General features: G+C 39.2%; 1 protein-coding gene across 1 annotated transcript; it reads left to right on the top strand.

Moving 5' to 3' along the window:
- Window positions 1-9,563: 9,563 nt before the first annotated feature.
- On the top strand, window positions 9,564-10,493 carry LOC110200714 (olfactory receptor 5B2-like). The gene has a single exon (XM_020976126.1). It carries the CDS (start codon window positions 9,564-9,566, stop codon window positions 10,491-10,493), a length of 930 nt encoding a protein of 309 aa, XP_020831785.1.
- Window positions 10,494-12,661: the final 2,168 nt, after the last annotated feature.

Raw genomic sequence — 12,661 nt, 5'->3', positions numbered from 1 at the left:
TTTTCTCTCTCTCCCGGCCCACCTCCCTCCCCAAGATGGCACACAATCTGATATAGGCTATACATATACATTCCTATTAAACATATTTTCACATTAGTCATGTTGTAAGTAAGAATTAGAGCCAATAGAAGGAACCACCAGGAAGAAGAAACAAAACACAATAGAAGAAAAAAACAGCAAATAGTATGCATCGATCTGCATTCATACTCCATAATTCTTTCTTCTTTGTGGATAGCATTTTCAATCATGAGGCCTTTGGAGACTTCTTAGATCCTTGTATTGCTGAGAAGGGTTAAGTCTGTCAATATTAGTCATCGCACAGCATGGCCCTTACTGTGTACAACGTTCTCCTGGTTCTGCTCACTTCACTCAGCATCAGACCATACAAGTCTTTCCAGGCTTTTTATGAAGTCAGCCTGTTTATCATTTCCTATAGCACCATAGTATTCCATTACATTCATATACCACAACTTGTTCAGCCATTCCCCAATTGATGGAAATTCTTTCAATTTCCAGTTCTTTGCCACCACAAAAAGAGCTGCTATGAATATTTTTGTACATGTGAGTCCTTTTCCCATTTGTATGATCTCTCTGGGATATAGCCCTAGAAGTGCTATTGCTGGGTCAAAGAGTATGCACATTTTTATAGCCCTTTGGGCATAGTTCCAAATGAGGTTTTGTTTGTTTTGTTTTGTTTTTTACAACTTTTTATTTTTCTGTGGGATGAAATAAAGGCTGGCCAGGATTTAATAACTTGAATTATTTTATAAAAGCTGAAGACTCATCTTGACCACACTGGGAGAAAGTTCGGAACAAGATACATTCTCAACACGAAAGTTGATTTTTCAGGACAACTCTATTCAGGGGTAATAAGCCAACAAAGACAGAGGGAGCAATCATTTCTGTTTGTCAGCATCCAGGATTAAACCTGGTTTATGTGAGCCCAGAAGTCTTGGTAGAGAGAGAGGGATTTGGAAATGGGTTACATTTGGACTTCAATTTGAAAGCAATCATAGATTTCACAGAGGAAGTAACTAAGGCCCAACTGTGGTCTTCAGTGTTTCTTCCCACACTTTGGCACTACCCATTCTCCATTTGTGAACTGAATGAGGGGGAGGGGAGTGGGAAAGGGCTCAAATCAATTGGCACTAGGTCACTATAAAGATGGTATGGTTCACCTGTAAAAGAACTGTGGGTATTAGTAGGCTACCAATATAATATTAGTCAGTGGTATACTTGGGAACAAAAATCCTAATGCCATATATAACCACACTGAGAAATCATTTGTCTCAAATGAAAGAGGTGATGGAATGGCTGTCCTCTGCCCTTTTCAGATTTTTGGTTCTTTTTCAGTCATTCCATGTCCATGTCCAACTCTTTGTGACCTCATGGCTATTATTCTTGAGGTTTTCTTGGCAAAGATCCTGAAGCGATTTATCTTTTCCTTCTCCAGTGTTCCCATTTTATAGATGAGAAGCTAAGGCGAATAGAGGCTAAGTGAATTACTAGGTTAGTAAATGTCTGAGGCTGAATTGGAATTCAGATTATCTTGACTCCAGGCCCAGTGCCTTATCCGCTATGCCACTGAGCTGTCCCCTTTCAGAGCACACTTCAGTATTTTCTTCAGTCCTGGTTCTCTCATTTTAGGAAGGATATTGATACCTGCAGCACGTAAAGATGAGATTTACTGGAGATGATTCCATATAAGTAACAGTTAAAGAAATGAGTATGTTTATCTTGAATGAAGATTTCAATGTGGCTGGGTGAAGTATCTGAAGATGTCTCTCATGGGAGAGAGATTAGGCACATTCTGCTGGTCCCTAGAAGGCAGAACAGGGAGGAGCGGCTGGAATGTTCAGAGGCACATTTTGACTTGAAGCAAGGAAAAGTTTTCCTAACAAATGGAGCACTTCACAAATGGAAGCCTATCTTGAATAATCCTTTACTGTAGGGTTATACATTTATTGGGTGTTCTTTAGAGAATATTCCTTTTTAGGCATGGATTAGATTTGACATCTGAGAGACCTCTGATTCTAACATTCTCTGATTCTCTCCTTCTCAAGTATTCTTCCTGTAGGGCAGTTAGGTTGTCCAGTAGATAGAGCACCATTCCTGGACTTAGGGTATCTGAGTTAAAATCCAACCTCAGACCCTTACTAGCTATGTGACACTGAATAAATCACTTAATCCTGATTGCTTCCACCCTACTCTCCACCAAAACGAAACAAAACAAAACAATTCCTTCTAGATGTTTGGTGCCTGGCCTGGTTTTCACATGTCACTGTTTCCAGATACCTGTAACCTTATTGGGACATATTGAACATGTACCTTCTCCTTTGTCTGTCTAAATCCTCATATGCCATCATGAATGTGGATTGCAAAGAATGAAAAAATACTCTAATGTTAGCTAAGTTTCTTAGACATGAGTCATTTGAAGATGTGTAAGCCTGATACCTTTACCCATGTCATTGATGGTTTGATTCAGTTCAATTTTATCAATGTGCATTTGGTACCTACTAAAAAGTGGCAGAGCAAGCATTCCAAACCTGGATCTTCCCCCTGAAGTCCAATAATCTTTTCTCTACAGCACACTACATCTTTCACGTCTAAGGATACACTGATTCTCATAACATTGCTTCAAGACAGACAGAGCTGGGATTTTTAGCCTTATTTTACAGTTGAGTAGACTAGAACTTGGAAAAATTCAGTGTCTTTCCTGAGGCCTCACAATGAGTAAATGCCATGACTAGAAACTAGGCCTTGACTGCCATGTCAAGAGCTCTTTTGATTCCTCCTAACAACGAGGTAGCTTAACAAAGGAACACAGCCAAGAAAATGGTCTCCTGGAGGACTCCAGCTTGGTCCCCATACCCAGAACAGAGTTTAATGGCATGTTTTGTATATAGCAACTGTAGAGCAGCCAGTTGTCTCCAAGGGAACATAGTCTCTTAAGAGCTGCTGTGCTCCAAGGTTTGTATAAAGATCCTGCCCAACTTAAGACTTCAGCTATTGACTTCCAAGTATTTCACTACTGGGGCTCATTGACATGGGACCAACCTGGAGACAGCAGTCCCTGGAGTCACTGACTCAATCATCTGCTTTCCATTTTTCATCCTGAGACAGAGCAGGAAGGAAGGTCACTTACTCTGCCTCCATCCTTGCAGTAGCAATGACCATGAACGTCCTCTCCTGTTTTAAGGCCTTTGGAATAGCCAGCAGCAGGGACTAGGCAGGAGTTTCTTGAAAAGCACCAAGTACATACTAAGGTTGGGACTGTACATGCAAGATACTCATGTGAAGGTACTTGGCCAACTCTCCCCTTTGCTGTACCATCCACCTATGTCCACATGCCAGGCAGGTTCTGGGAAGTGTAATGTAAGGCTAAGGGGCTCACATAGAAAGCAGCAGGGCAGAGGGGGGAATGTTGCTGGACCTCAGGTCAGAAAGATCTGGATAAAAACCTTGCCTGAACACACTGTGGTACGTGATTGTGATGGAATACTACTGTGCTATGAGAAATGATGAGCTCAATGATCTTAGGCAAAACACGAAAAGACTTACACAAAACAATGAAGAGTGAAAGGAGCAGAACCAGGAGAACATTGTATGCAGTAATAGCAATATTGTTCTAACAATAACTTTGAGCAAATAAGTTACTTTGACTATTATAAATACCCAAATTAACAATTAGAAGAATGCAAAGCTGCACACACACATGCACAAACACATACACATTAACACACATGTCCTGGCACTAGTTGTGTGGGTTAAACACCAGATTCAATTTCTGGGAGGGAATACATTGGACAGCAAGTAACACAAGTGTAAAGCTTTTCATGTTTCCTTTCAGAATTTCAACTTGTTAGATTTAATTGGAAATTCTGGCCTGCTGAGATATTTTTGAATCTTGAATAGATCACGCAGTGTGACAGTTGTCCCTGCTCGATTTTTTCCATCTTAGAATTTGATAAAGATGCCAGTATTTGTTTGTCCAGGTAACTGATAAATCAGTTGAACTCCACAATAATTTACTAGGCTTACTATTTTTGTTAAGGCCTAATACAAGTTCTGGGTATAACAAGACAAAAAGAATATAGTGTCTGTCCATGAGGAAGCAAATTTTATTGAGTGAAAATATATACATATAAGAGAACAAAAATATATAGACAGCAAATAAAAGTTGATTCTGCATTGGGGGGGGGAGATAGAGCAGGCAGGGATTTAGGAAAGACCACCTTCCAAGGAGACAATGAGCCAACAATGAATCTTTCCTGAATCTAAGTCTTCAAAAAATTCTGAATCTGCCACACTGGGCTCTTCACTGCCTTTCTTTTGCACCTTGTCCTCAAGAATAGCAGGAGGGAGCCTGTCAAAGGCTCTACTTAAACCTTGACAAATTATTACCACAGCATTCACCTAGTTACCACTGAATTAGTACCTAGGAAGAGATTACATTCAGGATAATAGGTAAATTAGGACCTCTGAGTAGATTTTAAAAAAAAGAATAGCAATACTATTCAGCATAATAATACCATCATTTGTAATTCAAAAATTATTATCCTGATAATGGTCAGGAGAATTAGATCATGCAAATATGCTTATTTGCATGTTACAAATGAAGAAATCAATGTTCATCTGGGATCAGTGACTTGCCTAATGTTTCACAGTGACCTCCAGTTGCATCCCAGATCTTCTAACACCAAGTTCTGTGATTTTCTTCACTACTTTATTTTTTGGAATTTTTTTTTCATAACTCACATGTCTTTCATGTTCAGTATCAGATTTGATCTTCACCAAAACCTATTGATCATATTTGGGCCTGAGATTATTACACCCACTTCAAAGAAGAATAAATTGAGGCTTGGAGATATTCAGTGACTTGGCCAAAGTCACCTAGCTAAGAGATGATAGAAGGCCTTATCCAGGTCCCTTTCTACCTCACTTTGCTAACAACAAGCTAGGAATGACAAAGTGTTGAGAATGAGAAAATGTTTTCCCTCATGGTCATAACAGAATTTAATGGTTTGTTTTGCTCATGAATTGGCAGCAGTGCTACCAGGTATCTCCAAGGTGGCACCATCTCCTAAGAGCTGCAGGGCTCCCAGGACTGCATAAAGTCCCTGCCTCATCCCTGACTTCAGCTACTGACACTGAAACACTCTACTATAGGGCTCACTGCTTGGGAATGAGTTAGTAGGTCAATTTCCCTGATTCATTCACTCACTCATCTAATTTCTTTTGGGTTTCCTGAGGCTGAGTTGAATGGAGGGTAGGAGTGGGCACTACTAACTCTACTGCCATCCATGCCACAGCAATGGCCAGGAATGACCTGTCTGCCACTAGGAACTTTGAATTCTTTACCCCAGTGACTAGTGAAGAGTTTCTCCAATACAATCATATGTTTGCTAGGCTTGGGACTTCAAAGCTAAACCTTGAATATAAAGTTCTTGGCTAACTTCCTTTTCAGAGTCTTGGCCACCTTTCTCCATATCAAGCCAGCTAGTTTTTAGGATATCCAATCCCAAGACTGCAGGGCAGCATAGACACCAAAATGCTGTAGTGGAAACATTGCTGGACATGATGGCAGAAAGACCTGCATAAAAACCTTCTATGTCTCACACAATGACTCACTTTCTCCATGGGTAAGTCACTTGACTTGCATTTCTTTATCCATAAATTGTGTAAAACTACACTTGTGGTACTTATTTCATAGGGCTGTCTTAGGGCTTAAATGAGATTGTACTTGGAAATTGTGCTCAAACATTCAAGGGCTCTATAAACACCAGTTATTATCCACTACTTGCACCTTTTGAAGCTCATCATCCTTCAGTAACTGAAGAGACCATTTGAGGGACAAGTGGTTGTGTAGTCCAAACAATTAAATGATGTGATTAACGGTATGCTGTGCACAAGGCATTCATTAAATCCTTGAGGGAGGAGTTTCATAAGAAAATGTAGGTAGAATAGAATCCTTCCCCAGAATGGTAATAGCTCACATTATATAACATTTGGAAAGAGCTTTGCATTGATTTTCTCATTAGAATCTCCCAACAACTCTTTGAGATAAACACCATTATTGAATGTCCTTCCCCCTTTTACAGACAAGTAACCAGGGGCTGATTGACTTAAATGATTTGTCCATACTTATCCAATTAACAAGGGCCTGAGTGCGATTTAAATCCACATCTTCTTGACTCAAAAATGAAAGCTATCTTTACTAGCCCACACTGCCACACTAGTACTTCATATTGTAGTAGCACCTCTATCCTCTTTTCTCTATACTTTGTGTTTCTCAGAGCACCTGCTCATCCATTGTCATGTAAAAGTCCAGCAACCTTCACTGTTCATGGTAAATCTCATGTCTATAGTATTTGATTCTTGGCAAACATTTTCTCACAATCACTGTGTGACCTTCATACCCAAAGAAATATTCTTATTTACCAAATGAGCAGAGGGGCAGAAGCATTGATTAACTTCCATGAAATCCCGGATGAAATTAGTGAATATCCAAGTAATATTAGAGTCCACTCTTTAGACTTCTAATCAATTATCTTTCCAAGAGAGCATTATTAACTAACACCTGGGACTTTTGGAGTAGGAAACAAATTACCTTGTCAGCCCGGGGAACCAAAAAGAACCGTCCTTAGACATAGGAACTCAAGAGCACCCAACCTTGAGTATGCAGATGAAAAGGATTGTCTTAGACTATGTATATACATATTTGATTCAATAGTATAGATTACAAAAATGGCCCAAATGCCATGTATGAGATAAACATTATTATAAATCTTGACTCTAAGTGGGTTGTGTGTATTCTATTTTATATTTTTCCTATAACATTTAAGGAAAATCTTTAATTGTAATTAGTTGTAAAAATAGATATTGTTCTACTCCTCTAAAAGTCTATGGGATAAAGTTTTATTCATTTTTTCTGTCCTTACCTGTCAGTCTCACATTAACCACATTAGTATAAAAGTTCTTTCACTGTTGTGTTATGAAGACTAATGGATATCTTTAAATTAATTTAGCTTAAAAGTTTCACAAGATCATTGATTCAGGGGTTGAAAGGATCTCAGAGATCATCTAGTATGACATCTTTTCTTTATCAATGAACAAACTGAGGTTCATGATAACTTCAGAATAAAAGATCTTAAGGGATTTGGGAAAGGTAATAAAATAATAGCCATAGTGTTAGTTAAAATACCAGTGGATAACTCTTTTGTAGAGCTTTAAGCTTTTCAAAGCATTTTACAGAATCATCTCCTTCCATACTCAGAACACGCTATGATGTAGATGTCATTACTTTTATCCTTTTTTGACTTAGGGGTGAAGTTAGGCTCTGAGGTGAGAGGACGTGTCCATGGTCACAGTTACAGTAGCAAGAGATAGTAGTCAAATGTTTCCATAAAAGGAGAAATAAGCTTTTTCTGTCTTTTTCTCCACTCCTACATTATGCATGTGTGTGTACACACATACATATATACACACACATATACATATACATACATACACATACAAAGACCTTCATATATATATATATATATATATAATGTGTGTGTCTCTGTCTGCAACATGTTGAACAAGAGGTCAACCAGCCATTCCCTCAAGACTTTAAGTGAGGGGAAATCCAGTACATATTAACACAGCCTCTTCCACTTCTGAATAGCAACATTTTTAGAATCTTTTCTTTAAAAGAAACCTAAGGTTTTTTTTCTTCTTAACTTCTAACCTTTCCTCCTGGGTATTCCTTTTGGGCATGAATAAAACAAACTAAATTCTTCCTCCATATGTCAGTCTTGCAGATACCTGAAGATACCTAATCCCAACCCCTGCCCTGACACCCGTCTTTTATCTTTTCTACACCAAACCCCCTCAGTTCCTTCCACCAATTCTGACTCGACATGTTGCCCCAAATGTAGACCAGAGAGGAGCCTCTGTACACCTGGATGCTGTGCTGTTTTATATATATATGTGTGTGTGTGTGTGTGTGTGTGTGTGTGTGTGTGTGTGTGTGTGTGTGTGTATGTGTATATATATATGTGTGTGTGTGTATATATGTGTATATATGTATATATATACACACACATATATATACATACATAAATATACATACATATATACATATATACATAATAACACATATATACATGCATACATATATATACACACATACATATACATACATATATAACAGAAAAAGTAAATATATATGCACATGTAGTGTATATATGCATATATACAAATCATTATGCATAGCACGTGGCAGCCTGTTTATAACTTCTATGAAAACTTGTAGTAACTCAAGGTGGGAGAGATGAAATGAAGTACTCTAAGGCTGAGTGATACACAATTGTGACAGGTCCTTCCAAGATATAGAGGCTGAAAGTGGTGCCTGGGAACGGCCTCCATAGTTCTCTGATGCCTAAAGGCCAACTTAACTTAGTTCAGACATTGAAGGTTACCACTGGCCAATCAGTGAGTCAACAGACATTTATTTAGGGTCTACCATGCTAAGCACTGAAAATGTAAAGAAAGGTAAAATACAGTCACTGCCATGAAGGATTGCATAAACACCACTCAAGTAATGTGCAAATATTAGTTTACAAATAGCACATATAGACAGGATAGACAGGACATGTTACAGAGAATGAAAAGAGGGAAGGCGCCAATATTGAGATCAATGGATCAAGAAAGGCTTCCTGTAGGTGAGATTTTAGCTCAATTGCAAAACAGACTAACCAAAAATTAGTGATTTCAAAAAACTGTAGAGTGAATGAAAGGCCATATATCCCTGTCTGTGGCCACCTTCTATTTCCACAGTGGAAATGGTGGAGAATTGAAAAAGAGACAGGCCATGTGATGGAATTGAATTTAGAAGTCATACATTTATTGTAAGTGATCCACCAGTGATCTTTTGCACAGATGATTCCTACAAGTAAGCAATTGGTGTACATCGGCAGCTGTTCACTCAGAAACAGTGACTTCAATCCATTGCTTCAACCTTAAAGCTACAATGATTCCAGGACTAATCAGGATTCCAGTGAACTCTTGGCCAAGTTTCTTTGATCCTCTTCTCCCTTGTCACAGTTTTTCAACTTTTCTCTTCTTTGATTTCTCCCTCTATTCTTTTATTTCACTTTTCTCTCTTCTTATTAGAGTGAAGCATATTCATAAGCAAAGACCTAGTTCTCCAAATGTGGCCAACAGTAATCCCCCCACTTATGCTGATTTTTGCCAGAGAATAAGGCACTTCCCTGTCCTGAAGTGGGAAATGTCGTTTTGGGTAGTGTTAAATTTAAAGTAGATTAAACAAAGTGAGAAATTACACATGAGTGATTCTCTTTCTCTCTCTCTCTCTCAGAGAAAATGAATGAGTGGATTTTGAGGACCTAGAATAACTGCTATGACAACTACCTAGATGTTATTTTCCCTTAATTGCTGATTTCTAGCCCTCACAGAAGATAGGTCCCTGATCATGTTTTATGTCTTGGAGTCATTCAACGTGCAGAATTCATTTTTCTGGTGGTTCCTCTCTTGTTGCAGGTGAATGACAACACTCTCAAATGACATCCATGGAGAACAGATCTGAGGTGAATGAGTTCATCCTCACAGGATTAACAGATGCCCCAGAGCTTCAGGTCCCTCTCTTCATAATGTTCACCCTCGTCTACCTCATCACCCTGGTAGGGAACCTGGGGATAGTAGCTCTGATCTCCAGCGAATCCTGCCTCCACACCCCCATGTACTTTTTTCTTAGTAACCTCTCCCTGGTAGATTTTGGCTACTCTACATCTGTTACCCCCAAGGTGATGGCTGGGCTCCTCACAGGGAACAAGATCATCTCCTACAATGGATGTGCCACACAGTTATTCTTCTTTGGGGCCTTTGCTGGTGCTGAAAATTTCCTCTTAGCCTCCATGGCCTATGATCGCCATGCAGCTATCTGTAAGCCCCTGTATTACACCACTACCATGACTTCAAGAGTGTGTACATTTCTAGCCAGTGGTGCTCACATTAGTGGCTTTCTGATCTCCTCCATAATCATAGGAAATACATTTAGCCTTTCCTTCTGTAAGTCCAATGTGATCCATCACTTTTTCTGTGAGGTTCCCTCTCTCTTAGTTCTCTCCTGCTCGGATATTCACATCAGTGAGTCAGTATTATTTATCTTTGCATCATTCACTGTCTTTTTCCCATTTCTTGTCATCTTTGCTTCTTACTTTTTAATCTTCATCACCATTCTGAAGATCTGTTCTGCTGAAGGCCGCAAGAAAGCCTTCTCCACTTGTGCTTCCCATCTCACAGTAGTGTCCATATTTTATGGGACAATCATCTTCATGTACTTCCAACCCAGCTCAAGCCATTCCATGGACACAGACAAAATAGTGTCAGTGTTCTACACCATGGTCATCCCCATGTTGAACCCTCTGGTCTATAGTCTTAGGAACAAAGATGTCAAGAATGCTTTCAGAAAAGCTATGAGGGGACAATGACTTCAGTTAGATCATCTTTTTTTCTTAGAGAGAAAATCCAATCTGCACTTTTCACGTTCTGGAATCCAGTCCCTAAGTCAGGCTATTTTTCTTATGTATGCAGAAGTATAATCCAGATTTTTTCAAAGGAAACATTTTGTAGTAGAAATGTCATGTACTTGGTGTGAGAAGAGTCCTGAATTTTTATTGTCTTAGACACTTTCACATTGTATAGCCCTAATCAAGTCCCAACCTCCATTTCCTCATGTTTAATGGTAATAGTATTCCCTATTTTCATAAGACTATTATTTGGACAGAATAATGTGTGTGTGTGTGTGTGTGTGTGTGTGTGTGTGTGTGTGTGTGTGTGTGTGTTGTCTTGTTGTTGTTCACTTGTGCCTGACTCTTCATGACCTCATTTGGGGTTTCCTTGGCAAAGATACTGGAATGGTTTCCTATTTCCTTCACCAGCTCATTGCACAGAGGAGAAAGTGATGCAAACAAGGTTAAGAGACTTGCCCAGGGACACGCAGCTAGCAAGCGACTGAGGCTCTATTTGAACTCGTGAAGAAGAACCCTCTTGATTCCAAGCCCAATGCTCTATCCACTGCACCATCTAGATGCCCTCACACACACACACACACACACACACACACACACACACACACACATATGCACACACACAGACAATCTAAGCGCAATACCACAATTGCAGCTATTTTCCTAGAAAGGGGAAGATCAGCTATATTTTTTAATAGTTTAGTACTTCAAGAGCAAACCCACTGAACTGCTTGGAAGATATAGCTTTAATGTTAGTGGCATTGCTTATTTGGTGGCACCTAAATGGGAGACAAGCTGGTAAATGCTTAAGAACAAGCCCTTCAGGAAAAAAAATTGTATACCTGGTATACTTTGAAATGTAATATATGGGGGCAGCTAGGTGGTGCAGTGGATAGAGCACCAGCCCTGAAGTCAGGAGGACCTGAGTTCAAATCCAGCTTCAGACCAAACCCTTGACAAGTACTAGCTGTGTGACCTTGGGCAAGTCACTTAACCCCATTGCCTCACCAAAAAAAAAAAATTTAAAAATATTAAAAAAAATAATAAAAAAGAAATGTAATCTATGTTTTTATTTTCTTCATTACTTTCTGAAAACAATAAAAACAATAAAGTAAGTCCTGATTTGTAGCATTTGCTCATTTCTACAGTCCAGATACTCAAACTCAAAATGTAATTATCTCTTTATAAGGCATTTGGAGCGGGCTTCAGAACACCACTGTAGTATCACTAACTTTAGGAAGGAATATAAACCACAGAATGGTCCTAACAGCCTGGAAAGAACTTTGAGTCTGTGGGAAAGACTTATTTCATTGCAATGTCAGTTTAATATCCTGATGCCTACTTCAATATGAATTCCATTCCAGCTAATAGGTTCTTTTGGTGTTTTATATGTTTCTGTGTCCAAAAAGAGGCTCCTGTGAGGTTTTATAAACATCTTTTGATTTGTCTGTGGGATAAAATTAAGTCTGGACAGCTTTTGGTAACTTGAATTATTTTATAAGTGCTGGAGACCCATCTTGGCCACATTGGGAGAAACTTAGGAACATACTATACTATTAGCACCTAAGTTGATTTTTCAGGAGCAACTCTATTCAGGGGTAATAAGCTAATGAGAAAGAGAGAGAGAGAGAGAGAGAGAGAGAGAGAGAGAGAGAGAGAGAGAGAGAGAGAGAGAGAGAGAGAGAGAGAGAGAGAGGGAGAGAGAGAGAATGAGAATATTCCTCTTTGAAGGTAATTTCCCAAGATTAAACATGTGAGCCCAAAAGTCTTGGTGAGTAGTGAGAGACTTTGAAATGGCTTATGCCTGGACTTCAAGTTGAAAACAATTGTAGATTTCACACATGTGGTAACTGACACTCAAATATGAGTAGGTCTTTGGTGGTTCTTCTTGCCCTTGGACACTACCCACTCTCCATTTGTAAATTGTAATTTAGGGGGCTCAAGTCAACTGGTACCAGATTACTGTGAAGAAGGAATGGTTCATACGCAAAAGTACTGTAGGTATTAGCAGGCTACTAGTAGAGTATCAGTCAACAGTATGCTTGGAAGCAAAAATACTAATGCCATATATAACCACATTGAGGAGCCATTTTTCCCAAATGAGGGGGTGATGGTACTGCTATCCTCTG

This window comes from Phascolarctos cinereus, unplaced genomic scaffold (assembly GCF_003287225.1).
Source record: "Phascolarctos cinereus isolate Bilbo 61053 unplaced genomic scaffold, phaCin_HiC Scaffold_9;HRSCAF=440, whole genome shotgun sequence".
NCBI lineage: Eukaryota > Metazoa > Chordata > Mammalia > Diprotodontia > Phascolarctidae > Phascolarctos > Phascolarctos cinereus.
Note: the sequence above shows the minus strand (reverse complement) of the source record. Positions and strands in the feature narration are given on the sequence as shown.

Bases quoted from the DNA above. Each gene is read 5' to 3' on its own strand.
- LOC110200714 (XM_020976126.1), top strand. From the start codon at position 9,564: ATGACATCCATGGAGAACAGATCTGAGGTGAATGAGTTCATCCTCACA.